This window comes from Perognathus longimembris, chromosome 22, assembly GCF_023159225.1.
Source record: "Perognathus longimembris pacificus isolate PPM17 chromosome 22, ASM2315922v1, whole genome shotgun sequence".
NCBI lineage: Eukaryota > Metazoa > Chordata > Mammalia > Rodentia > Heteromyidae > Perognathus > Perognathus longimembris.
Window position 1 is genome coordinate 35,131,708 of NC_063182.1, and position 25,874 is coordinate 35,157,581.

General features: G+C 38.0%; 1 protein-coding gene across 1 annotated transcript in view; it reads left to right on the forward strand.

The window, feature by feature from the left end:
* Man2a1 (mannosidase alpha class 2A member 1) overlaps positions 1-25,874 on the forward strand; it is a 146,847-nt gene that overhangs the window by 108,562 nt on the left and 12,411 nt on the right. Inside the window, exons 17-20 of the mRNA XM_048331658.1 lie at positions 13,285-13,418; positions 16,438-16,579; positions 19,889-20,022; positions 25,495-25,695. Of these exons, the coding sequence (XP_048187615.1) occupies positions 13,285-13,418; positions 16,438-16,579; positions 19,889-20,022; positions 25,495-25,695 (611 nt within the window). The remainder of the gene's footprint in view (positions 1-13,284; positions 13,419-16,437; positions 16,580-19,888; positions 20,023-25,494; positions 25,696-25,874) is intronic.

Below are 25,874 nucleotides of genomic sequence, written 5' to 3' on the forward strand. Positions count from 1 at the left end.
ACTCCTTTGCCTTTCCAAAGCGGCTGTGTCTGCTCTGTGTCTCTCTTCTCCTCAGCATTTATTGGCCTCTCGGGTGGGGTTCATTTCTGTTTGCTAGCTTGGCGTTGCTTTCTCTACTTCATTTTAAGTTTCTTTGTGTTTTCTTTCCAGGTTTGCTTCTCTTTTCTTCTTTGGTGTTCTGGTGCCCAAGCTTACTACTAGCTTTCTAGGGACATTGCCTTTTCAATGGCTGCTCCTTCTCTCTTTCATCATCAATTTGTCCGTTCTTGACACTCGGAGTAGCCATTGAAGTCCTGGTTCTTAGCTGTTTTCACTTTTTTCTCAGTAGCACGTGGTTTATTAGTTGCCAAAGAAATAGGTTTATGTATAAAAATACAGTTTTATATTTTATGTCAAAATACAAGTTTTTTTGAAATGTCCACAGGGCTAACCTCCTAGGTAAAGGAAGTACTTTTAAAATATAACTTAATTAGTTAAAGAATGGAGGTTGTTCTGAATTGGGTGCTAAAAAAAAAGGGTAAACATGAAGGGTTTTCCTTCTGGATTTCTCCACAGATAGAATAAAATGTGTCTATTGCATATTTTTGTGCCAATAATAGATTTTTGAAGCTTGAAAACAGGAAGCTTTAGGAGTTTGTGGGAGATGATAGATAAATAGCTATCATGTGACATTAACTGAGAGTGTTTCCGCTGAGAGACTTTTGTTCTAGTTGCCTGATTTGAAACTGAAATCAGAGTATGTAAACTTGAAGCGGCATAGAAACCTTTTTATATTTGTAGCCCTGAACATTTATTTCCTTATTTTTTCCCCTACCATGAAAATCGTTGGGAGATGAGATACCAAAACCATCTGAATTATTTTCTTCCTATATCCCCAGCCATTTTTCCTTGAGCTCCTTTCAGCAAATCTTCCTTTAGGAAAATATTTATTTTCACTGTGGGGCTTTTGCTTTTTTCTCCCTGTCTTCCGGATCTACCTCCATCTGACCTATTTTACCATTGCGTGAGGATTCATATTCTCTGGATCCTGGTTTGTTGAGATTTTAAACGAAATCCTTTTTGTCAGAGATATGAGAGGTTTTCAGGTGTTTGCAAGTATTCTAACTACTTGAAAAGATGATCTAGGAGTTTGTCGGTGCAGTTCCAGCCCATGTGTATTCAGAAAGTCCCGAAAAATGGCTAATGTTCTGAACTTTAGACTGCTGTAAACTGAGCTTCTAGATTAGTCGAGATGCAGGCAATGGAAAAGATGGAGAACAACAAGATGGGTGACAGTGATTAAAATGCATTGTACTCATAAACTGACGTTAAATTGTAGCCTTTTCATACAACCACTTGACAACAATAAAAATATAATTTTTAAATGGATAGACAAAATGAGCCTTTGCCTTAGTTACAAAGAAACCTTCAAGCACCTTCCATGTTTTTGTACAGTGACTCAGCTACTAGTTCTTGTAATTACAAAAACATTTGTTCTCAAATTTAACTTGCTGTTTTTGAACATTTGGTAATTTTATCCTCTTTCAGTTGACCAGTGCAACTATTGGATGAATATTAATAAATAGAACCTGTTTGTTGTTAGTTCCAGATTTCTGATGCAAGAGGAAATATGAATTGGAGAAGAGAAGCTGTTAATATTTTTTCATCACATATGTCATTATATTGGTAACCTACTATAATTATACAGCTAATGACACAGAAGATTTTTTTAAATTTCTCAACACCAGGGTAAACAGAAGTTGAGTTGAAGTCTAGATTTTCTGTCTTTATTAAATGTGTATATTAAAACTCTTCATTTCACTCCATAGATGTTTTTCTTAAAAAAAAAAAATTATTGTAGGGCTGGGAATATGGCTTGGTGGTAGAGTGCTTGCCTCATATACATGAAGCCCTGGGCTCAATTCCTCAGCACCACATATATAGAAAAAATCAGAAGTGGCGCTGTGGCTCAAGTGGCAGAGTGCTAGCCTTGAGCAAAAAGAAGCCAGGGACAGTGCTCAGGCCCTGAGTCCAAGCCCAGGACTGGTAATAAATAAATAAAAAAATACTTTATATATATATGTATATTTATATATGGTGATGTATAGAGTAGTTACAGTTATACAAGCCAGGTAATGAGTCACTTTCTTTTTCAGCCTTGTTACCCTCCTTCATTTTCTCCCTTTTCCTTCCCTCCATCCCCTCCTTCCTAAGTTGTAAAGTTCATTTCCAACCATAGTACCTAGTGTCACTGTAGCATTGATCTTCCTTTTGCTCCACGGTTTCCGTGATTCTCCTTCCCTTTCCCAAGTCAGTGCCCATCAAAATCCCAACAACATTCCTTAATGACATAGAAGAAGCAATCCAAAAATTCATATGGAATAATAGAAAACCCCAAATAGCAAAAACAATCCTTAGCAGGAAGAGCAATGCTGGAGGAAAACCAGTACCAAGCTTCAAACTCTGTTATAAAGTCGTAGTTATAAAAACAGCGTGGTACTGGCACATGAGCAGGCCTGAGGACCTATGGAATAGAATTGAAGACCTAGCAATGAATCCACAGAAACCTTTTTTCTTTTTTTTTTAAAATTTTTATTATTATTAATTGAACATAAAATTTTTTTTACAAGGTGTTGTGCAAAGAGGGTGCAGTTACATAGTAGGGCAGTGTGTACATTTCTTGTGATATCTTACAACCTGTTTTTCCATCCCTTGTCTAGGTCAGGTAGACCCATATGCAATATACAATGTATCAAGCACATATACAGTGTTCACAGACTTGGTCTCTACTGTCTCTCCATCTCCCTTTGTTAACAGTCATATATCAGGGAGATCATGCCCCTTTGTTTTCTGTGCAGAAACATTTTTTCTAAAAACAAGAGTAATGCACATCTGACAAAATACCTATCCAATTCTTAGTCTCTATTTAGTTGTCCTTTGGCCCTTTTCTCTATAAAGTAACTTTCTCCCAAATTAAGCTAAAGGAGAAAACAAAATCAAGAACAGAAATCAAAATTGTGAGACAAAGGTGAACCAATGTAACAGTGATACTTACATGACAATATATTGTGAACTAACTGTACAACTTGGGGCGGGGGTTGGGGAGGAGGGAAGGTGGGAGAAAAATGAGTGAGGTGGTAACAAGTTTGACAAGAAATGCACTCACTACCTTATGTATGTTACTGTAACCCCTCTCTACATCACCTTGACAATACAATTAAATCTTTAAAAGACATTTTAAAATTTAAAAAAAATTAACAGCATTTCCTAAAGTACACTGACTATTTGACCATTACTGATTTTCAAACAGACTCTGTTGGGAGGTCTTGGTTCAACCAGCTGTTGTTGTTTGGGTTGATATTTAACTTTAGTTTCCTCACTTCCATTCTTTCTGAAATTGAGAAATAAATTATTAGAAAGGCAGTTGAAAGGCTCCCTAAGAAAGCATCATTTAGGCCATTAAGAGAAAAACCACTTTATTTTTCTTTTCATTTATCACTCAGACATCACATTCAAAAAGTTTCTAGAAATATTCAATTAGATGAAATTTTGTGTTCACTAGGTTTAAAAGCTGTATGAAATCAGAGCAATTTCAGGGTTTTCTAATGAGTAACTCTTTGCTTTATGTCAGGGTAAATGAGAAATCCATTTTATAGCACATGTCAATGAAATACCCTTTTAGGAACATTTCATGTTTTAGAAAAAGCTATGTAGTCTGTAGAAAAATTACATTTTCTGGGGGTAAGGTAGGCGTGGTCAATTTTTCTTTCAATATAATCAAGCATTACTGAGTGGGCTACATTACATGTTATTGTTAACTCCTGATTGAAAGCCAGAATATGATATAAACAAAAGCTCACGTATCCTCTGGTGTTATAGTTGGTATTGCAACAAGTACAAACCTCACAGTCACAAAGTGATGAGTAAGTGACATCGCTATAACTGTAGTTTCATTTGTCTTCAGAATAGCAATGATTCGACTTCCGTGCCCTAGTTTTCTGTCATCAACAGCTACTTTAAAGAATTAGGTTGCTATGAGTTGCCTATGTGTCATGTACATTTTCACTGGCAAATGTTCAGGTCCCAAATCTGTTATAATATATAGCTTCAAGTTCCTCCCGTCTTCCTATTGTGTTTTCCTAAGGCAGGTGGTTATGAGTGAATGAATTTATGTGTGTAAACCATGTTTCAGTCTTAGGAGAAATGTCTTAAATACAATCCTTTTGCCCTATTTCTACCAACATATTATAAAAGTACTATATATAATAGATCTTGCTTTAAAAAAAAAAGCAAGTAGCCTGAAGGTAAAAAGGTAATGAACAGCAATCAGAAAAGTATGAAAGGAAAGGCTTTCCTTTGGCTTCAGTGATTGAATAATTTCCCTGCATGGGTTTAGTTAACAATCAAAGAGGGCTGCTGAGTTTTTCTCTGAGGAATTTTGAATATAAAAATCTAAGTGGATTTATTACATGACTTCTATTTTTAGAGACAAAGTGAGTTTCGTGTAAGTAATCATATAAGGTATTCATTTTGGGAATTAGAGATCTGAAGTTAGTCCTAAAACCCTTAGTTTCACCTAAGATTATTAGAGTAACCTTTTTGGTTTGTCCTTTAATTCTTTAGGGACTCCATTTGTTTCTTTCTTCCTTTCCTTTCCTTTCTCTTTCCCTTTCCTTTTCTCTTTTCTCCTAGTAACAGGGTTTGAACTCAGGACTTATCCCACTTGACTTTTTCATTCATGGCTGGTACTCTACCACTGGAGCCACACTTCTGGTCTTCAGCTTTTTAATCTAAAAACAAGCAAACAAAAAGAGTAGATGAACTAGGTACTGATGGCATGTAATCCTAGCTACTCAAGAGTCTGAGATGTGAGGTCTGAAGTTCAATGCCAGCCTCCAGACAAAAAGCTATAGTACTTTTATCTCCAGTTAACCATCAAAAAGCCAAAATAAAGCTCTGGCGGAAGCGGCAGTGTCAGCCGTAATTGGACAAAGCCAAGTTGAGAAGTACAGGCCTAGAGATCAAGCCCCAGTAGCAATGCACACACATGCACACACACATGCCCACCCGTAAGATAAGGAGTTACCATCAAAGTCCGTCTAACTTCATTATATAAAGTCTGTGGTGCTTAATGCATCTTCTACGAATACTTGAATCTAGTGCTTCCACCCACCGAGTCTGCCTCACTTGTAAACAATATCCCAGAGCCTCACAGAAGTTATTATTTCTATAAAAAGATTCATGAGAATATTAAAATGCTTTGCAGTCACTATTTTTTCCCCTAGGGATACATTCCATATTTAGTTTGATTTGATAGTAAAAAAGCCTTAAGTAAGTTACGGCTAGGCAGAGACTTGGGTAATTAAAGCATTTTTGGAATATCATAATGTGCAATTGACTGCGTAGGTTTTTTTTAAAACTGTTAATTGGAACTTTTAAAAATTGAAATAAGTAGCTGTGTGTCAAACCTGATTATTCCCTACAGACATGAAGAGAAGGTTATTTTAAGGGACTGGTTACACAAAATTCAGACTCAGAGGTTATCTGGGGTCTATTTGACAGCAGCTGCTGTGTTGAGACGCAGCTCATTAGTAGGGGAATATCATCTACAAATGAGTGTCGCATTGAACTCTGATGAAGGGCTCTAGGATGGGAAAAGACAGAAGTGCAGTGGTTCAAACCCTGTATCATCCCACGCTCTGCTCTTACCTCTGTGGCTTACCAACTCTTTGACCTTGTGTCTGACCTTAATTTCATCCTTCTCAGTGGTAGAAGTGATATAGTCTACCATGCAAGGGGTATTTTGTGGAATAACTGAGTATACAGCCTGGCCCATAGTTCAGTGTTGTATCTACTTAAGAGGAAGACTGTGCCAGAGGAATCAAACTCTAGTTGTAAGAGAAAGAATGGTCATTGAGAGTTAAGGTAGTTGGGGGAGGATTTGATGAAGGAAGTATGTTTTTGAGATGCTAGGTCTTAGAGAAATGTCACTTGAGTGGGCAAAGAGGAGGCAAACAATCACAAAACACTGGAGGAGGTAAGTTAGATCAAACTCTGTGGTTCCTGTGAGAATTTGAAGAGCTCTATGTCACATATATTTTTAAGTTGACATCTAGTTTTTCTTTTTACAGTTAAATAATTGCAAAGGCTGTTACTTCAGTATTGTAAAAAGTGACATTTAAAAATAATCACATCCATAGCTAGCGATTTGATACCAAATCATACATTTTTAAAAAGCCTGTAGTGGCTCTTCTTCAACAGTCAGGGGTATGAACTTTGTTATTTTCTCCTGAACTCATTTTCATTCTATTTCCCCTACAGAGTTTTATCATAATTTAATATTTTCATGCTCAAGAGTATTGGCCAACCTCTCATTACTTCTTTCATGTACACACATACTAACACACACACACACACACACACACACACACACACAAAGTTTTAAAAACATATCCTAAGGCTCTAAATGTTAACTTTTTCTAGATTGAGTTATAAACATTATTACTGATACAATAGAAATAATCAAAACATATTACCATTTCATGCACTTAACTCAAAGAATTGCACTTGTATTCAGAGTAACTAAGCACAGAGGGAGGAAGTGCAGATCAACCATATGCTTGGTTATTCCCTCATTCTTGTTGCCTCTGTGCAAGACCAGCCCAACTTAGGATCACGGGGGAAATACCAAGAAATCATTGATGTTTTGAGATTTGGACTGCTTGATTAAATGCTGTGTTCCCTCCAAAGCAGAGCTTCCATGATTTACTTCTAGAGCACATAAACTAAAATTGGAACGACATGGAGAAGCTTACCAGGATGATAAAAAGGTCATTGAATGATTCCTTATCTTTATGTATGGAGGGGAAAAAAGAGCTGAAAAAAAAACAAAAACCCAAGAAACCCCTCTTGTTTCAAAAAAGTCAATGATTTAAAAAATCAACTTTTAGTTTTCTTATGTATCTTTCAGTTTTTAAACCTTCAGGTTACCATACTGAATTGTATATTCGTTACCCCAAATTGTAATTCATATGATCAAAATGCTGTACTTTCCTCTTTGTGTGTTTTATTTTTAACATGCTTATGAGGATTCATTAAATGAAGAGTTGAAAGTATGCAAAGTAGCACTTAACCCATACGTGATCAATACATGGTAGTCATTAATCTAGTTATTAGTCTTTTTTTATTAAGGAAACAAAGTGAAGTCTCATCTTTTTCTTAAATCGGTGTTAGAATGGAATTTAGTAAAATCTGTATTCATGAAAGCAGATACTAAAATTTATACTTCTGAGGAAATAATCAATGTGACCATTTACAGACCCAGAAATGAACTGAGCCTCAGAGGGTAAATTTGATCTTATAATGGATGATGAGTTGAGAAAGTCAACGTGGATTAAAAGGTCACCCCGTTGTAGGAATTATTACCATTCATATTTATACACTTTCAGATGTAAGTCCAGCTTTTAAAATGTCTAGCGATGATAATATTTGCTTTTTTACAAACATTTCCATGTTGGTTTACTTAGCTCATCCTTGTGAAAAATTATCACTTAAATGTACATGCTGCACCGAAACATAAATGTCAACTCCAAGATTAGTTGGATAAAGTTCACAGAAACAATGTCACAAAAGTAAATACATAATAAGAAATGTATTTTTTGTGAATTAAATACAAACCAGCTCCCAAAATTGGAAAAATACATATGCAAAATCAGAAGCCCTTGATTTTCATGGTAGCTCTTTTTGTCCTACTCCTGCTTCCTCGTCTGACCCTCCCTGCTCAGGTGAAAGGAAAGGGAATGGAACAATTAGCAAGGTTCCATTTTGATAGAGAGCCCCTAGTTCAGGATCCTCACCAAAGGCAGTACTTTGACTGTTAGGCAGGTTTTTCTAGGATTTTTTTTTTGATAGCTATGTTTGATTTCACTAACACTTTAAAGATTTAATTTTTTAGGGTTCTTTACACCCCATTTTTGTTAGCATAAATTAATCGGACAAAGAGTTATTGTGATACTTCCATACACTGAATCCAGTCAAACCCATCTTTTCTTTTCAGAACAATGTTCAGGAGGTTTTACCATTCTGTTTTCTTAACATGTGTATATAGTACTTCAACCATATCCTCTACTTTTTTCATGCCTTTTCCTTCCTCAGGGTTTTACCTACTAATCAGCTTTGTTGTTATTTGTATTCTGGATGAAAACCATTCTGCTGGATGAGATGGGTTTTTAGATGGGATTTTGATTTTCATTTCCTCCGTATGAAGATGTCAAACTTTCAAGTGTCTGTAAGCCATTTGTACTTGTTTTTTTTTCTCTTTTCCTTTTTTATTGTAAAGAGGTGTACTTGTTTTAAAATTTGTTTAATTTTACTTATCAGTTGACTTATTCCTTTGGTATTTAATTTTTGGAACTCTTTACATTGTCTAGGTAAGTCCTTTATCTGATGGACAACTGGCAAATTCTCCTATTTTCTGGGTATTGAGGTCTTATTCAGAAAGGCAGTTATCATGTTTATACCTTTTAAGGATTTTGCTGTGACTTTTCATTTCCCTAGATAGCACAGGCCAATTTTATTGGCCTGTTTTAATCTAATGGTCTGCCCTAATTATAGCAAAGGACCACTTAGAAGATCCTGGATTTTTACTGGAAAGTTAGTGAGCCTTCTTGCCTTCTCTCCTTTGTTGTTTCCTTCCACTGACTACTTGGCTGAGAGGAGAACGTTGTCTCATTTGCTAAGAATATATTCCTTAAAAAGGAATACTTTACATTTCAGAAATGCTAGGAGACGATCTAGAAAAGTGAAGTGAGCTAGGCTTAGTCTGAGAGTCTGTCTGACTTAAGCTGTTTCAGATAAACTATACAAAGGTCCATGGGATTAGAGGAAGAGAGGAAATGAGGCGGAAGATTCGTGAAAGGCCATTACCAGTTTTGCTGCTCAGAGCGTTGGCCCTAGGCTCTCCATGTACACTCCTTAGAGTGTTTGTACTTCACCCACGATGTGCCCTTTACTCCTCTGTCAGATGTGCGGATGAGAAGGTTGTCCTCTAGGTTTTTCTTTCTCGCTCCAAGAAATGCCCATCTCGGATCCCTAGACTGGTGCTCTTTCTTCCCTCTCTGCTCTCTCCGGCTCCTCTTGCCTGTGGGATAACTGAGAAGACAAGGATCGTTTGGAGCGAGACTCCAAGGCTGACAGGTGGAAGACGCTGTACTCTGAGAGCGGTGGCACGTTCGCCCCCGCCACTCAAGGGGGAGCTACGTGGTTGCGTTTCTACCTCATAGCTAAGGAAATAGTGCCTTCAAAAATATTTAAAATTACGTTTATAAATAAAAATATGTCATTTGTGTATACTTCTTTGCTCCCCAGACTGTACCTATTACAGACATAAGGCAAAGCCCTTCTAGAATTTGAGTGTTTCCTCACGCACTTCTTGCACACAGGCCCTCCCGTGTCTGTTGAGTGTCGTGTTGTGTTTGCGTCTGTTCTCAGCATGGTTTATCAGGTCTTCCCTGTGCTGCATACACACAGCTACCTCATTTTTCCGTAGCATTGTTATTCCTGATTTCTCTATTCATTTCCTGTTGATAACATCTGGCAGATTTTCCCGTGTTTGGTTCTTAGCAACAGGCAGGCAGACATGCTGATGCATGCTTTCTGCGCTGACCACTCGGCTCCGCTCAGCTAGGTGCGCTGGCAGGATTTGCTGTGGAATAAAGCACATGTCTTTACTTTTTAAATGTATTTTGTTCTTAGCTTCTCATGTGAACCTGTCATTTAGAACTAAAGTTTCTGGCTGCTCTGAAGAGGTTTTCGGTGTAGGTAAGGTATGTCCCTGGATTCAATTTCACTCCGTTGAGTAGTTCTCTCACTATCCGTGTCTGTCTCTCTTGCTCCGCTCCTTCCTTCCTCTCTCTCTTCTTTCTCTTCTTTCTCTCCTATTCCCTTTACTCCTACTTAAAATCTATAGATCGGCGTTACTGCAGAGCCTCTCCCAGACCTTGGTTTCAAGGTGAACTCCACTTTCTCCATTTGTTGGTCTGCATGGTAGATGAAAGGCTTACTTAGCCTTGGTGCTGCCAGCCTTCTGCTACTGTCATGACTGAATGACTCACGTGTAATATGCAGTGAGCATCTTGTACACAGTATCCAGGCCTTCCTAGCTGCCGCCCATCTCTAAGCCGGCATTTATGGCTTACCTGCTGCATGCTGGGAGCTCAGGGGATGATTCCCCATCCCTGAGAAGCTTACATTCCAACATGCGTTCATGTGTTCACAGTGAAAATCCCTTTGTCTTCATTTTCCCAGCTGCTTGGACTGTCTCCATAGGCCAGTTTGCTTTCTTCTCATATCAGCTCCCTTATATGTGATGAAGAATGGGCGTGTACATCTCAGCTGTTTCTGTTTAACGGTTACTCATCATTTATCATGTGCCCCAAATGCTAAGATCTGTAATATAAAGATGGTGTGTGGGATGGACTGGGTCTATGAGAAGCTAACAGACTTAGGGTGAAAAAACACACCCTGTTACAGGGATGAGACTGGAATCTACAGCATGTACCCAGTGGCTTGCTCATGGGTAGCACCTGAAAAACTTTTCTTTATATAAAATTTTCACTTGTAAGTTGTCTGTATTTGACCTTACATTGCTTCCTTCAAGAAGGAAGGTATTTGGAACAAAAGGCCACTTCTTTCTCGTGGTTGAATACCGATCGTGGCTCCTCCCCCTTGGGGGGGATGCTGGTCTTGTAGGATCCATTTTTCTTTCCCAGAACTGCAGAAAACCTAAAAAGGCTTCCAAAGCCCTGGCTATGGGTAGAAAGAACCACTTTCTTTCCTAGAGTAACTGCCTCTCTGTCCCGTACTGCAGAAACCCAGCAGAGCACTGGGCCCCAGGGTCTATATCTGGCTGCCTTCTTAGACAGAGGCATGCGTTAGGGAATTCTTGACTTGGGAACGGCTTTCACACACATACTGTTCTTAAATCTAAATACTTTCTCTTTGGGAACTCCTTTATTGCAGTTGTAGGTTTTAATTTGGCTTGTTTGTAGTAGTATAACATTGACCTTATTTTAAAAATCCATCCTGACTCCACAAATTTAAATTAATGTCTTGCCAAATTGTGAATGGCCACCGAGCTGCTTGTAAAGAGCTTGAGGGTTTGTTGTCACAACATGATCTGAGGATGATATCAAGTTTGAGGAAGGTGATTTTCTCAGTAGGAATAATTTATCGTTGCTAGGGGGAATGTGAGATCATTAATATTTTTCTTGAGGCATGTTCTTTGTAAATATTTTCTGGAGATACATGAATTGAAATTAATGATATTCTTTCTTGCTAAGACTTCATTTCATTTCTTGTGTTCTCTTAACCCTGAGCGAATAACCAGTCTAGAGAGAAGAAAACATAAAAGACTACTAACAATTCTCTAAAAGCTTCCTGTAAGTTAGAGTTAACTTCTTGTCATCACCTATGCTCTTTATGAATACGACCATTTGTTTTTGTTTAGGAGGGGGGGGTTGAGGGTTAGTTTGTGTTGGGAACTTGTCCCCTGGCCTTGCACTATTGAGCTACAATCACACCCCTACATTTTGTGCTATGAAAGTCTTAGGTTCATTTATAGATGTTCGTCTATTAAAATTCCATATGCATTTCATTTTTGCTTTAATGGAAACACATTAAAATAAAATTTGCCTTTAAAAGCAGTTTGTATTCTAGTTCAGAGCAGATTATGTTGTACTGTGTGACCTTTTTTAAACTTTCCAGTAGTGGTTGGGATATTTGGGCCATCTTCCTTTACAAGTTCCTCTGATAACTCTCAGAAGGAAATGTATGCATATATTTAACAGGCAAGTTAATAGTTCAGAGTGGCCATAAAAGTATGGCCATCCCTTTTTGAGGCAATTGTATTCATAAAAGATTTACGAACATAGTAAGAAAAGTTACCTCCAATTGAGGTGGTTTAGTTAGAATAGCAGCATGTACAAGAAAGAAAATTCTGAACATTTTGCAGATTCTATAAATGCATACCATGTCTCATTTAGTATTATTGATCTCTGTATTATTATTTATATTCTTATACTTTGCAGTGTGTCTTTCACAGAACCTCTGAGCTTTGGCTGTATAAGTGTACTCTGTTCATTCTTTCCCACAAATCTAACAGATAAGAAATTTCTTTGAACGTCTGTCACTTTCTCTAAGCCGTGGGGATTACGTTTAGCTCCTAGGAGTGGGGAAGCGTCCTTGCCCCGCTCTTGCTCGCCATCTCTATGCAGACTTCATTAGTTTCAAGAATTTGCTGTTTAATAAGAGTGGCAGTGTGTGAAAAGTAGGGAAAGGAGGGCAGAGGAAGTAAAGCTGTTGGTAAGTTTGCAGGGTTCTTGTAACTTCAAGAGCATCCGCTTTATGAAATAGGATAGGTCGGTTCTTCTCTTCTCAGGACCCCTTTCCTGACTGTTCTTTTTTGAAGAGCCTGTAATCTTTGTCACATACACTCCCTCTGACTGAGTGCCACACTGCTCTTCATCTCTGAAATTGACCCAAGGCTTTGTGGAGGGCCCGATGAGACAGTTCAGGTAGAATGACAGATAGATAGATACTAGTAAACACTTCAGGCTTATCAGAAAAAAAAAAAGTTAATATGGGCCTTTTTTACTAGTACTTTGCCTTATATAGCAAAAAGTCGAATGGATTACTCTAACTCGGGCTCCTAAGAGATCCCAAACTCAGCTGAGATTGATTACTTCTGAGGAGCTGTCTAGATTGTAGTCTGCTCATACTAATATGTTCATACAGGTTTCAGCCATAAATCATCTCATTGGATCACCTGTCTTGTTTTTCTAGAAATAGATTATGGGTAACAACACATGTCTCTTGAGTCAACAGTGTCAGTTTTAGTGGCTCTTCATTCGTAGTGTACCAAGAGAAGGTGGTGGAGAACGGGGTTTCATTGCCACTGTCAGCGAGAAGCAGGTACAGAAGGGGAACTGAACTGATTGTTCTGGAAGAGAGCTGCTGCCTTTTCTCACTTCAGGCTCTTCCCCTCAGAACGCACTGGAGAGCCAGCGACATGCTACGTCACCTACATCCATTGGACTCTTTGCGCCCCTGCATAAATGCTACCAATATTCTGATACTAAAGTAGAGGAAAAATAAATGTTAACACTTTGGTATATGAGATTACAAAGATAGGAAGCAGAAAACAAGGAAATGTATGTTAATTGGGAAAGGAGTTCTCTACACTACAGTTAGGAAAGGGGTGGCAGTAATTGCTTTTCACTAATGTGTATATATATTTTTTAATTTCAGGAATAGAAGGACAATCTGTGCAAGTTTCCAATATTGTAGACATCCGAGACGTACATAACCGTGAGATTGTTATGAGAATTTCTTCTAAAATAAACAACCAAAACAGATTTTATACCGACCTGAATGGATACCAGGTAATCTTCTTTAAAATAACTGGGTGCCAGGGACTCACACGTGTAATCCTAGCTACTCTATTCCGGAGGCTGAGATCTGAGGATCACAGTTCAAAGCCAGCTCGAGAAGAAAAGTCCTCATGAGACTCCCTGAAAAAAACACAAAAACAAGTGGTGCTGTGGCTCAAAGTGGTAGTGTGCTAGCCTTGAGCAAAAATTGCTCAGAGACCACACCCAGGCCCCGAGTTCAATCTCCAAGACTGACAATAAATAAATAATAAAATGAATAAGATTGGTTGAATTAGTGAATAAAGTGGATTAATATAACATAATGGGCCAGTTGATTTTAGATCCTTGGAAAAATATGCCTAAAGTTGTAAGTTATTCCTAAAACTAAATTTTAGAAGACACAGGTTCTATATTCATTTGGAATCCCTAAATTAGAAAAAATATTTGTGAGACTATTTCTTTCAGAACATCTGTAAGAATTTTTTTTCATAAGGGGAGATTTGGTGACCTCATTGTATAAATATTTTATGCTAATATATATACATATTATTTTACTTTTATATAATATTATTTTATTTATATAATATACTAGAAAGAAAACATGACCAGGGGATTGATAGATATCTTTTCCTCATGAGGAATTGGTCTTTGCATACATATTTTATTTCTTATATATTTATAAATGTATGCTCTAATAATTAACTCTTAAGTTTTGTGAAAATTTCAGTTTTATGCAATTTTTGTCATCAATACATTTATACAGACATATATGTATACATAGAGAAATATATCTATCTAGAAATGTGGGCGGGTATATGCTTAATCAAAATTTTTATTAATTTTAAATAGAAAATTTTCATATAGGTTTTTGAGATCATTTATTTTCTTTATCAGAATGTAACAGTCCTATTTCTGTTGTTAAATCAGTCTCTGTGTTTTGAATTATATGTGCATGACGACATTTCGAAATAATACTATTTTTTAAAAGGAACAGTTTTTTTTATACATTAGCATTTTGGAAATTCCTGGTTATGAATAGAAATAATTACACAACATATGCTTTCTACTCTGTCTGTTATCGAGTGGCTATAAGTGGAAAGGATGTGATAGTTTTCTGTGATTTCCTCTAAAAGTTAAATTTAAACCTTTTCCAAAGTACAAGAAATTGCTTACATACATTCCAATTAACATGTTAATTCTACTATAGCCATTTGGTTTTCAAATGAAATCCTGACTTTATGGTGATTCATTTTCCTTGTGTACAAAATAAATGCCTTTCTTAAAATCTCTCAGAAGCAATTATTTGTATGTGTGGGTGTATACATGAATGAGAAAACTTAGTAAAAATGAATGACTAAAAATGTTAATTTTCTTTTTAAGGACCAAACATTTGAATAAAAGGGAAAATATATTTTTGAGCCCATAATCTACATATTTTAAAGCCATATTTTTTTTTAGGTTTTAAATTAGGAATACTTGGATGAAAATAGATATCTAGACCTACTAATGGGGACTGAAAGGCAACAATAGAGTTATAGCAGATTTAACCATCTAGTACTTAAGGATACAAGTGAATTGAGGTGGGAAGGTCAGAATTAGGAGAAATGGGAAATATTTTCAGTGCTCCCCTCCCCTTTCTTCCTCTTCATTCTTCCCTCCTTTCTTTCCTTCCACAGTGTACAGTTGGTCCTTTACCTACCCACTTACTAATTTCACAAGGCTACCATAGAAATCACCACAAACTGTGTAGCTTAAAACAAGAGAACTTTATTCTTTTACAATCCAGGAGACCAGATTCCTGAGTTGAGGGTAAACTCAGGGCTTGTTGTCTCCAGTATGTAGGAAAATACCCTTCCTTTCCCTCCCTACTTGGTGGCGATTGCTAACACCCCCTGGCATTCCTGTAGACGTATCACCCCAATCTCTTTCTCCGTGGTGACACGATGACCCTTGCGTGTGACTCCATCTTTCCTTTCCTGTCTAGATTTCCCTCTTACGAGAAGGCAAAGCATGGGGTTAGGACCTGCTCAAATCCAAGATAGCCTCCTCTGTTTCTGCAGTGGAAAACTGAGTCTTTGAAATAGAGTCTTTTAACATAGAGTCCCACTTACCAGCTATAAGAACATGAATGGGGGGAGGGAACAACCAACCAGTAACTTGACTGACATACTCCAGGACTGTTGGGGATATTGGAGATTAGATCTATGAAGCATTCCTCAGTAAGTGTCACCCTTCTATTAATGAATAGTCCGTTCACATTACGATGACTTTTATACTTCTCTTCGTTTTGACTTTCATCTTAAACTTCCATCAGTTTAAATGAGGAGATGACATTTTTAAGTGGTGTGCCTAAGATTCAATAGGCTTTTGAGACTAAAATTTAAGTTGCTGTGGCCTGGACTAACTTGGGGCTACTGACACTCTCTTTTAAAACATAAAATTATATTTCATGCATTCATACACCAGGTTAAGAGAGACTGGAATTTAGAACTATCTAGATTGAAACTAAACAAGAAGAGTAAACATTGAGTGGTTTTTAAATATAAATGCATTTGATTATAATGTGTAATGTCTTATGGGAGATCTGTGATATTTATTAAGATGGATTCAAAAATAATAAGAGATACTTCTTGAAAGGGGATACAGAGCTATTATGCTTAGCATTCATTACAAAAGCAGTATGTTAGATTTGGATGAGAAATGAATACTTAATACCTTTATAATTTGTTTTATGCTAATATGAGAGAGCCAGAAGACTTTCATGAGGCATTTTTATTCTGAATTTAAATAGAAATGCCTATTTTTACAATTTGGACAAGTTATTCCATTCCCACTCAAAAATTGTTTTCTAAGATTCGCATGGATTCCTTCATACTGTTTTAAAGAAGAGTTTAATTTTTAAATGATTTCTTTGCTTGAACAAGAATGGAACTGGTGTCACTTGGAAGAGGACTCAGAACTTTAAAAGTCCTGTTTTATAAAAGTATGTAAATATCACATTTCCCAAAAAAGGTATTGCTTGGTTTTATAGATTCAACCTAGAAGGACAATGGACAAATTACCCCTTCAAGCAAATGTTTATCCTATGACCACAATGGCATACATTCAGGATGCTGATCACCGATTGACACTACTCGCTGCTCAGTCTTTGGGGGTTTCCAGTATGACTTCTGGTATGTGTTCTTCCAATTCTCTTGTGCGCTTATCGGTTTCAGCCATGAGTGTGTAATTCCCTTTGAAATGTAATAGCCTCATTTTGCCAAATGTGTTCATTAGCCATTCCAGTTAAAATCTATGTATCTTTTAAGGACCAAAGGAATTGCTTCAGTCTTTAGCTAAGAAAAGACATAAGACACCAGGTCACAATTACTTTTCAAGATAACTGTGTTATTGGGTTTTTTTGTTGTGACAAAAATATACGGATGAAACAACTTACGGATGGTTTCCAAGGTTTTAGGCCATAGGCATAGAAGAAGCATATGGTGAGGCAGAGCTACTCTTCTGGTGGTAGTTGGTAAGCAGAAGAAAAAGGAGCAAGAGGGAGGGAGGGGGGAAGAGAGAAAGGGAAGGAGTGTGGGCACGGGTAGATCCTTTATAAGTATGTCCCCAATAACCCGTTCAGCTGTGAACTTAACAATGGAGTAATCCGTGGATGCAGTTAGCAGCATCGTGATTCAGTCAGCTCTCAGTAACGCCACGGACTTGGGACCAAGTCTTCAACACATAAGCCTTTGTTAGACATTTTATATCTAAACCACAGCAAGAGTTTACTTCTGACGGCTTGTTTTTGTTGTATTTGTTTGATTTTCCAGAGAGCTCTATTTTACTGAATGTAAAAATCCAAACTCAAAATGTGAGTTTGCCTAAGTTTTCAAGGGTATGAAGTTGTCATTCAAGCTTTCATTCCTTTAGATACGACATGGCTCCCCAAAAGGCTTATGCGTCAAAGACGTTGTCCACAGTTGGCGGTACTGTTAAGTAGTTGGGTGATGAGTAGTTAGATCCGACCCGTGGATTAACGTGTTGATGGGTTCATAATTTAATAGCATTGTGGAGATAGTCTGGTGGGAGCTAGAAAACAGAGCCTGTCTGGAGGAAGTGGGTCCTGGAGGCATTTCCCAGAAAGACATACCTTGTCCCTTGTGTCTTCCTTTCCCCCTGCTTTCTGGTTGACATGCCGCAAGCTGCTTTCCTCCTAGATGATCTTGGGCTGTGATATTTCTCTCTTGCTACCAACCTGAAAACAAGAGCCAAGTGACCACGGGCTGCAACTATGAGCCACTTTCCTCCTATAAGCTGATTTACTCGAGTATTTTGTCGCTATGCCAGGAATTAATTATCAGACATAGTCTTTTGTTACTCCTCTAGCTTCTGAAAGAAGAAAGCAGGTAGAAGTGATACAGGTGTGGGCATAAAGCAGCCGAAAGATGCTCAAGTGCCTTCCAAAGGGAACACAAGGCAGAGAAAGAGAAAGTAGACAGTAAACAAGAATCGTCTTTCGTGAAGCTGTCTGTTGTTTGACTTTTATTCTGTAAAATACATTCTTTGAATTGGTGTTCATGTATCCTATCAATTGTGGTTTTTTTAATTTGCAGAGTTGGCTAAAACTATCTAAGGATCAGCCAGTTGATGAGTACAGAAACCTCATGGATGTCTTTGTTACACGAGGCCACTTTGTACACTAGGCATCTATATCCATTGTACTCCCCCACACCTAAACCAGTTGCTTCTTCCCAGTTTGTTTTGTGACGGCCACTAAACAAAATCATGTGAACCTACACTTAGGAGACCAAAAATGAGTTCTTTTTGTTGTTGTTGTTGTTGTTGTGTTTTGTTTTTGTTTTGCCAGTCCTGGGCCTTGGACTCAGGGTCTGAGCACTGTCCCTGGCTTCTCTTTGCTCAAGGCTGGCACTCTGCCACTTGAGCCACAGCACCACTTCTGGCCATTTTCTATATATGTGGTGCTGGGGAATCAAACCCAGGGGCTTCATGTGTACAAGGCAAGCACTCTACCACTAGGCCATATTCCCAGCCAAAAGTGAGTTCATATCACTGACGGCTGAGGCTTGGCCACTAGAGGGCATATTACACGATGTGGGGAGAGCCGCTCACTACTTGGTGTTCTTTCATTTCTGCCAATGCAGATAGGAACCCAGTGTTGCCAAGTTTTTTCAGTTTTTGAAGAAATATCCAGAACTCTGTAATTTTAAGTCAAGTTCCCCATCTGTAGATGTTCACTTACATAAAACCACCATTCTGTAGACACATGTAAACCATCTTATTGACTCTTGAATCACTAATTTTTAAGTCTGGCTTTAACTTCTCAACATCTTTCTCCTCCGCTTTTGCCAGAGACTTTCAAATACCCCTAGTCTTTGAATAAAGACAATGAATCACAATCCAGCAAATCATTAAATGCCACATGTTTTATGAACTAACATTTAGAAATAGGAGAGAACTTAGAAATTACCTAGAGATTAATGAACTAATTTAGATCTAAAATGATCAGCTCTAGATAGGCATGAGAACATCTATCTACTCATTGCTAGGGAGAATACACAGTTGTCATCTGAACTGTGGGATAGTAACTATAAGAATTCTAGTACTCTACTAATAAACCAAGAAGAAAGGAAGTTAAATGAGTTAGTATGATTGCAAGAGTAATAGTTACTGGGGTGGTTTAATATTTCTGTTGAATGATCCTTCTGAGTGATCATGAATACAGTAATAGGTAGGAGTGGTACACATATATTTTTAAGTTATAAATAGCTTTTAATTTCAAGTTTCATTGAGTATGATATTAAATGCCTATATCTATAATTGGTTCCAGTTTTAGTTTCTTCACTTTACTAGTTCATAGAACCTAGTGAGCAGCTTAGAACTTAAAGCAGAGGAAATATGGAACTATTTTGTAGCAAATGAAGGAATTAAATATGACCCGTGTAAGCCAGAGGACTGGCTGGACGATGGGGGTACTACTGCTAGCCGTGTCAGGGAATGTCTCCAGATTCTACAACTTCCTCAGAATTGCCACCTGTCAAGTAGCCTGGATGTCATTCACAAGTCTTGTTCAAGACCCCTTAGCTCTATTTGTCTTGTTAGTCCGTGTGTATGCACTTCCTAATTTGCTTCATCAGCATTTTTATTCTAAGGGCTGCTGCTAAGAGCTCAAGAGAACTTGATTTGCCCTGCAAGTTAGGGTCCTTTTTTTTTTTTTTAAGTTTCTGTTAAGTTTTGATCTGTCCTATTCCATTTTTAAACTTCTCAGCAGAGATGACCCAACATTACTAAAGAAAAGTAAAAATGTAATTCTGTTTTATGAATTTAGCATGGCAGCTTTGAGCTATTATCAAAGAAAGAAAAGCCATGGTATCCATATCTACTTCCCTAGTTGAAGATATCATACCTTCCCTCTGTAATTTTCCTCCGGGAATATATGTATTAAATAACCCTACTCAGTTTTGTTGTTGTTTGTTTGTTAGGTCAAATTGAAGTCTTCATGGATCGAAGACTCATGCAAGATGATAACCGTGGCCTTGGACAAGGGGTCCATGATAACAAGATTACAGCTAACTTATTTCGAATACTACTGGAAAAAAGAAGCGCTGTGAATATGGTAGGAAAAAATAACTAGCATGGGGCTGGGGATATGGCCTAGTGGCAAGAGCGCTTGCCTCGTATCCTTGAAGCCCTGGGTTTGATTCCCCAGCACCACATATACAGAAAATGGCCAGAAGTGGCGCTGTGGCTCAAGTGGCAGAGTGCTAGCCTTGAGCAAAAAGGAAGCCAGGGACAGTGCTCAGGCCCTGAGTCCAAGGCCCAGGACTGGCAAAAAAAACCCACAAAAAACTAGCATGGTCTGGTGATGTTGTTCTTTGTCACCTGAATTTGAAATGACAACTTCGCATGCGTGTATGTGCACACACACACACCACACACACACACCACACACACACAATTTCTAATAATACTGTTAAGTCTTTGATTGAACCCACATTCATTAAAAATTTCTATTGTAAATATTGTGTTAGGTCTGCATTTATGTCTTTTAATTTTTATTATGAAGATAAATGTCAAAGGAGCAGTTCAGATTTTGAAAGGCATAAGTTTTTAAAACATTAGGCTAAGTAAGAATTACAAAGTAGAGCTTAGTCACCTATTTTGGAGAATTCAGCTTGATTGTAGAAGTCACTCAGAAGCTTGAAGCCAGGTACTGGTGGCTTGCTCGCATTTGTAACCCTCACTACTCGGGAAGCTGAGATCCAGAGAATTGCAATTTGAAGTCAAGCCAGGTAGAAAAATCCTCAGACTCTCTGATGGAAACACAAATACAGATCCCTAAATTGATTTTACCTCTGACCTCCAAATCCATCTATCTAGCTCCTTTCTGATGTTTTCTTTTGTGTTTGTAAGTGTGCCTCAAGTTTGAGGTAATCCCAGATTACGCTTACGAACTCCCTCAACCACACAAGTGTGGCCTTTTTTCCCCGATGTTCTCTCACTTGCTGACAAGAACACCTAGCCAGTACCATCTCTGAATCATTCCTGATGGATATCCCCCCCCCAATCCTTTTCTCATAACAGTAATCCCCAGTGCCTGTCTCTTCGCATTTCACATCCATGGTTTTCTTGATTTATGACTTTCTGACCTAAGCTGACATCATGTATTTCCTGAGTCTGCGTGTACACACCCCACATTCATCTTTCTGTCATATCTGCCACTTTATAGGAAGAACTACCATCCTACTCTATTACAATTACTGTGTGTTTCTTAATCATCATATACATACTTTATTCTGTTTACTAGTGTCCAGAAGCTTGTTCACCTGACTAAACAGGGTGAGTGGTTGTATTGTTGTTGTTATTACAAACCACAGCTACCCTGTTACTCTCAGCTTAGCCTTTATTACCTCTTCCCATTATTGTCACTCACTGTAAAAGGCAGCATTTTTACAGTGGCCTGAGAGCCCCTCCTGGTATGTATGGTTCCTGTCTGTGCCCTAATCTCCACGAAGCCCTCTCCTCTCACCTGATTTTGGCTCGCTGCTCTATTGTTGGACTTTTTTTTTTCTTTCCAATTCTAAGTTCTTCCCATTTCCTTTTCTCTCAAAGTGCTTTCACGCGTGCTCTTTTATCTTGTCCACTAGAGAACACCTAGTAGTAGTTGAGATCAGTGCTTACATAATCAACTTCGTTATGACCACATTATATCCCCCCTGTGTTCCCACGGAACCTGTGCACTTTTGATTATTTGATCATTATCTGTTCTCACCCTTTGGTCCATGAATTTCTGCTTCAAGGAAAAAATAGGTAGATAATCATGAGATAGAGACAGACAGACAGATATCATACATAGGTATCATGAATGGATATACAAGTGTTTAGATGAATGAGCTATTACAGAACATCATGCTACTGCACTGCAATTTCCATACACTGCTTTATCACCATATGCATATTGTATTCTCCCTATTAGATTCCAGGAACTTGTCCATTGCATCTCCAGGTTTCCCACAGGACCTATTGCTGGTATGGGCATTCTATAAATAAAACACTAATTGAATGAATGAAATGGAAGCTGCTAATTTAAAGAATTCTTCCAGTATTTAGAATTCTTTTGGAAATAAATAACTAATATTCATTTTATATGTCAAGATTCATAGGAGTCTCTTGAGTGTTACAGTTTAAATCAATTATTGGCAAGATAGCTAAGTTTTAACAGCTAAAACTGCATAGGAACATCATTGTCGGAGTGTTGACAGCTACTGTCTCTTGATCCTCCTGGAAATATTTCTGGCTTAGATGTGCTTTTTCTCTATATTGATACTAATGTGCAAAAACTTATGTTAACTATGGCAATAAAAAAATTCATCTAAGAGCTATAAATCTTTCACTTAGATGTGAAACAGTTTATTGATTCCCATTTTAAACTTCTTGGATAAAGCCCGAAATGCCTCCAATTTCAGTATTTAGGAGGCCAAAAAAGGAGGCTCTCGAGTTTGAGGGCCATTTGAGATGTACGCCTTGACATGTATCCAACAACCTCGCTGGAAAATAGCCAATTCAAATGTGTTCCAGTGTTTTAATAATCCCATATTGATTTCTTTTCCTTTACTCAGCTATAAATTCTTAAAGTCAATATCTTGTATGTTTTGATTTCTGGTGAAATCAATTTAAAAGACAATTAAGGAATGTTATGTATCATGCAATTTACCGCTTCTAGAAAAGTGTTTTTAACTCCTACTCAGACTAAGATACTGATGAGGAGACATGAAGTAGGAAATGCTCCCTAGAAAGGAAGGGGTTTTGATGGGAAGCCGTCAGTCAGCCTCATAGAAACCGTCTTGGACTGACTAAGGCACATTCATGATCAATAAGGGAAAAACAAACAAACAGGAAATGGGAAGTGTTTGGCACCAACCACGTCAAGACTTATTTCTTTGACTAACTTCTTACCCCTTTCCTAGTGATGGTTGGTATGGGAAAGGAGGCATTGATTTAGAGACCCTACGAGTATGTGTTATAACTACTATGTCATTTTTACCTCTGGATACTGGTTCTTTCCATATAAGAAGAAACAGGAAGAAGCTGTGCATGGGTAATGCCTGTAATCCTAGCTATTCAGGAGGCTGAGATCTGAGGATTGCAGTTTGAAGCCAGCCCAGGGGGGAAAGTCCATGAGACTCTTATCTCCCATTAATCCCCAGAATACTGGAAGTGGCGCTGTGGCTCAATGTGGTAGAGTGCTAGCTAGCCTTGAGCAAAGAAGCTCAGGGACAGCACTCAGGCCCTGAGTCAAAGCCCAGGACCAACCAAAGAAAGAAAGAAAAAGTTGAGATTAAAAACTCAAATGTTTATATAAGGCTCTGAAAAGTAATGGCACTCAAAGGTCAGCCATATAAATGTGTCAGATCAAACTGAGTAAACAAAAATAACTAGAAAAGGCCTCTCACTGTCTTACATAATTTAACAAGTTTTAATTAGATGAAAAAGCCTCTGATGTTAATGATCATTAGCTCAAGTCAGCTTAATAAAAAGAACCAAGTAGCCTGGAATTAATTCTGATTCCTATAAGAAAGATCTCAACTCTTCATAGTTTGGATCAGAATGAGCTAGAAACTCTTTAATGTCGAATAAGCTGCCAAGACTCACACACTCTGAAACTAGAAACCAAATACTATTTATAGAACCAATATCAGTAACTAAAGGCACATAAACCCATTGAAAGCATAAATGAACACATAACATTGTGTATATAACAAACCCGCTTTTATCTATTCTAGGTTTATCCTGAGACTTAGAAGGTTACCTGGCTATCCAGTTAATCAAATATTCAGCAGTTCAGTATCTTGGGGAACCCCTTGTTGCAGTCTATGAACATGTTTGAATGGGAACCTTAAGTGAGACTTGGTCTGTCAGCCCAGCCAGGCTTCACCATTTTACTTGTTAATTGTGCTCTGACTGGTGCTGAAATGAAATTCTTACATAAACTCCTGTCTTGTCTTGCAGCGTGCAATCAATTTTCACTTCTCTAATTCTCAAAGAATTTACATTCATGACATTGTTTCTTTTTAAAGTTTTACATTCCCAGGGACTCACCCTGGAGACCCTGATTCTGTAGATCTGGGGGAGGCCCAAGAATCTATGTTTTATAAAGGCTCCAGGGTCATCCGGTTGTCTGGTGATCCAAGAAAGGGCTAGCTGAATTCAGTCAGAGAACTGATCTTGTTGGGAGGGTTAGTATATGTGTACACGATTGCTTTCTGAGGTATTGATGGTAAGTCAAGAAGTGTCTCCTCAGGCTGGGAATATGGCCTAGTGGCAAGAGTGCTTGCCTCGTGTACATGAGGCCCTGGGTTCGATTCCTCAGCACCACATATATGGAAAACGGCCAGAAGTGGCACTGTGACTCAAGTGGCAGAGTGCTAGCCTTGAGCAAAAAAGAAGCCAGGGACAGTGCTCAGGCCCTGAGTTCATGGCCTAAGACTGGCCAAAAAAAAAAAAAAAAAGAAGTGTCTCCCCTATTCACCGAAGTGTCCAGGAATTTCTCTAAGAACAAAGAACAAAACTTGAGAGTTTTTTCTGAATGTGTCTTGACCTAGAATGGACTTAATGTCCCTCAAATCTGGGAAGGCAGGTGTTTTCCCTTCTGTTACAATATTTTATCTTTTATTACTCAGAAGTAGTTTTGTCAGCATTCCTGACCTACATCAAGAAGTCCTTTGATCTGTGAGCACAGTTAAGTGTCTTGTTGAAAATGTTCCCTTTGCTATTCACATTATTCTACAAGTTGCATTCAGTGACAGTATTGTTGGAGAATATTATTTTGTATTCTTCATTTTTTTTCTTTTTTAAAAGAATGCATACATTTTCATAGAACTCTTCCAGACCTAATCTTTTTTTGTCAGTATCTTAATATTACAGTGTCCCTTTGCCGCCTTTAACTTTTTTTTCTCTCTCTCCATGGTCTGAATTGTAATGACATCTACTGTTAGCCGCTGGCATGATGCTAGTTGTTTTTTCCTAGCACGCTTCTGTTAATCTGACATTCTGAATTTTAAGCTCTATATCTTTTTAAAATCCTCTCTTTTCACACAGCTAAGTAGCCAAGCTTTCGAGTCGTATATTACAAAAAAGCGAATCGGGAGATATCCGTGAAGTAGTCATTAAAGAAAAATTAAATTCACTTCAAATGTAGCTGGTGATCAAAGAATATTTCTACATAAGTTATGTTCTCTTCTTAGTTCTCCATATGTCTGTTTTTACTCCTTAGGCATGATTGGGTATGGTTGTGTATGCGCACTGATGTAATTAATTTATTATGTCATCAAGGACACGTATACCCCTAACTCTGGTGTAGACTTGTTTGATGTTTGCGCATCCAGAAGTGTACCCATCCGTTTGGACCATAGCAATGACTAAAATACTTTAAGATTATATTGTATAATAATGCATTGTGTAAGTGTGTGATAACTACCCAAAAGCATATGAAATCATGTTCCTGTTTTTAGAATAAAATAGACTGAACCAATTGGCAGTGATTTAGCAAATTATCTACTTACCACACTTTTTTTTTTTGGCTTTATAGGAAGAAGACAAAAACCCAGTCAGCTACCCTTCCCTCCTTAGCCACATCACCTCCTTGTTCCTGAACCATCCCGTCTTTCCCCTGGTAGTCAAAGAGAAGTTCTCTTCACCCGCTTTCGAGCTGCTGAGTGAGTTCCGTCTGTTGTTGTCATCATTGCCTTGTGACATCCACCTGGTTAATCTGCGGACAATACAGTCAAAGGTACATCTTGAAGTATACGTACAAAGAGTCACTTCTTAGAGTGTGCTGTGTATAAGGGTTAAAGAGAGGAATGGAAAACACTGAAAGCTTTGCTGTGACCCTAGCAATGACGGAGGGCTTTTTATCCAAAATCACAGTGCCTTTCGGTGATAGTTACTCTGCATTTCAGTGCATAGATA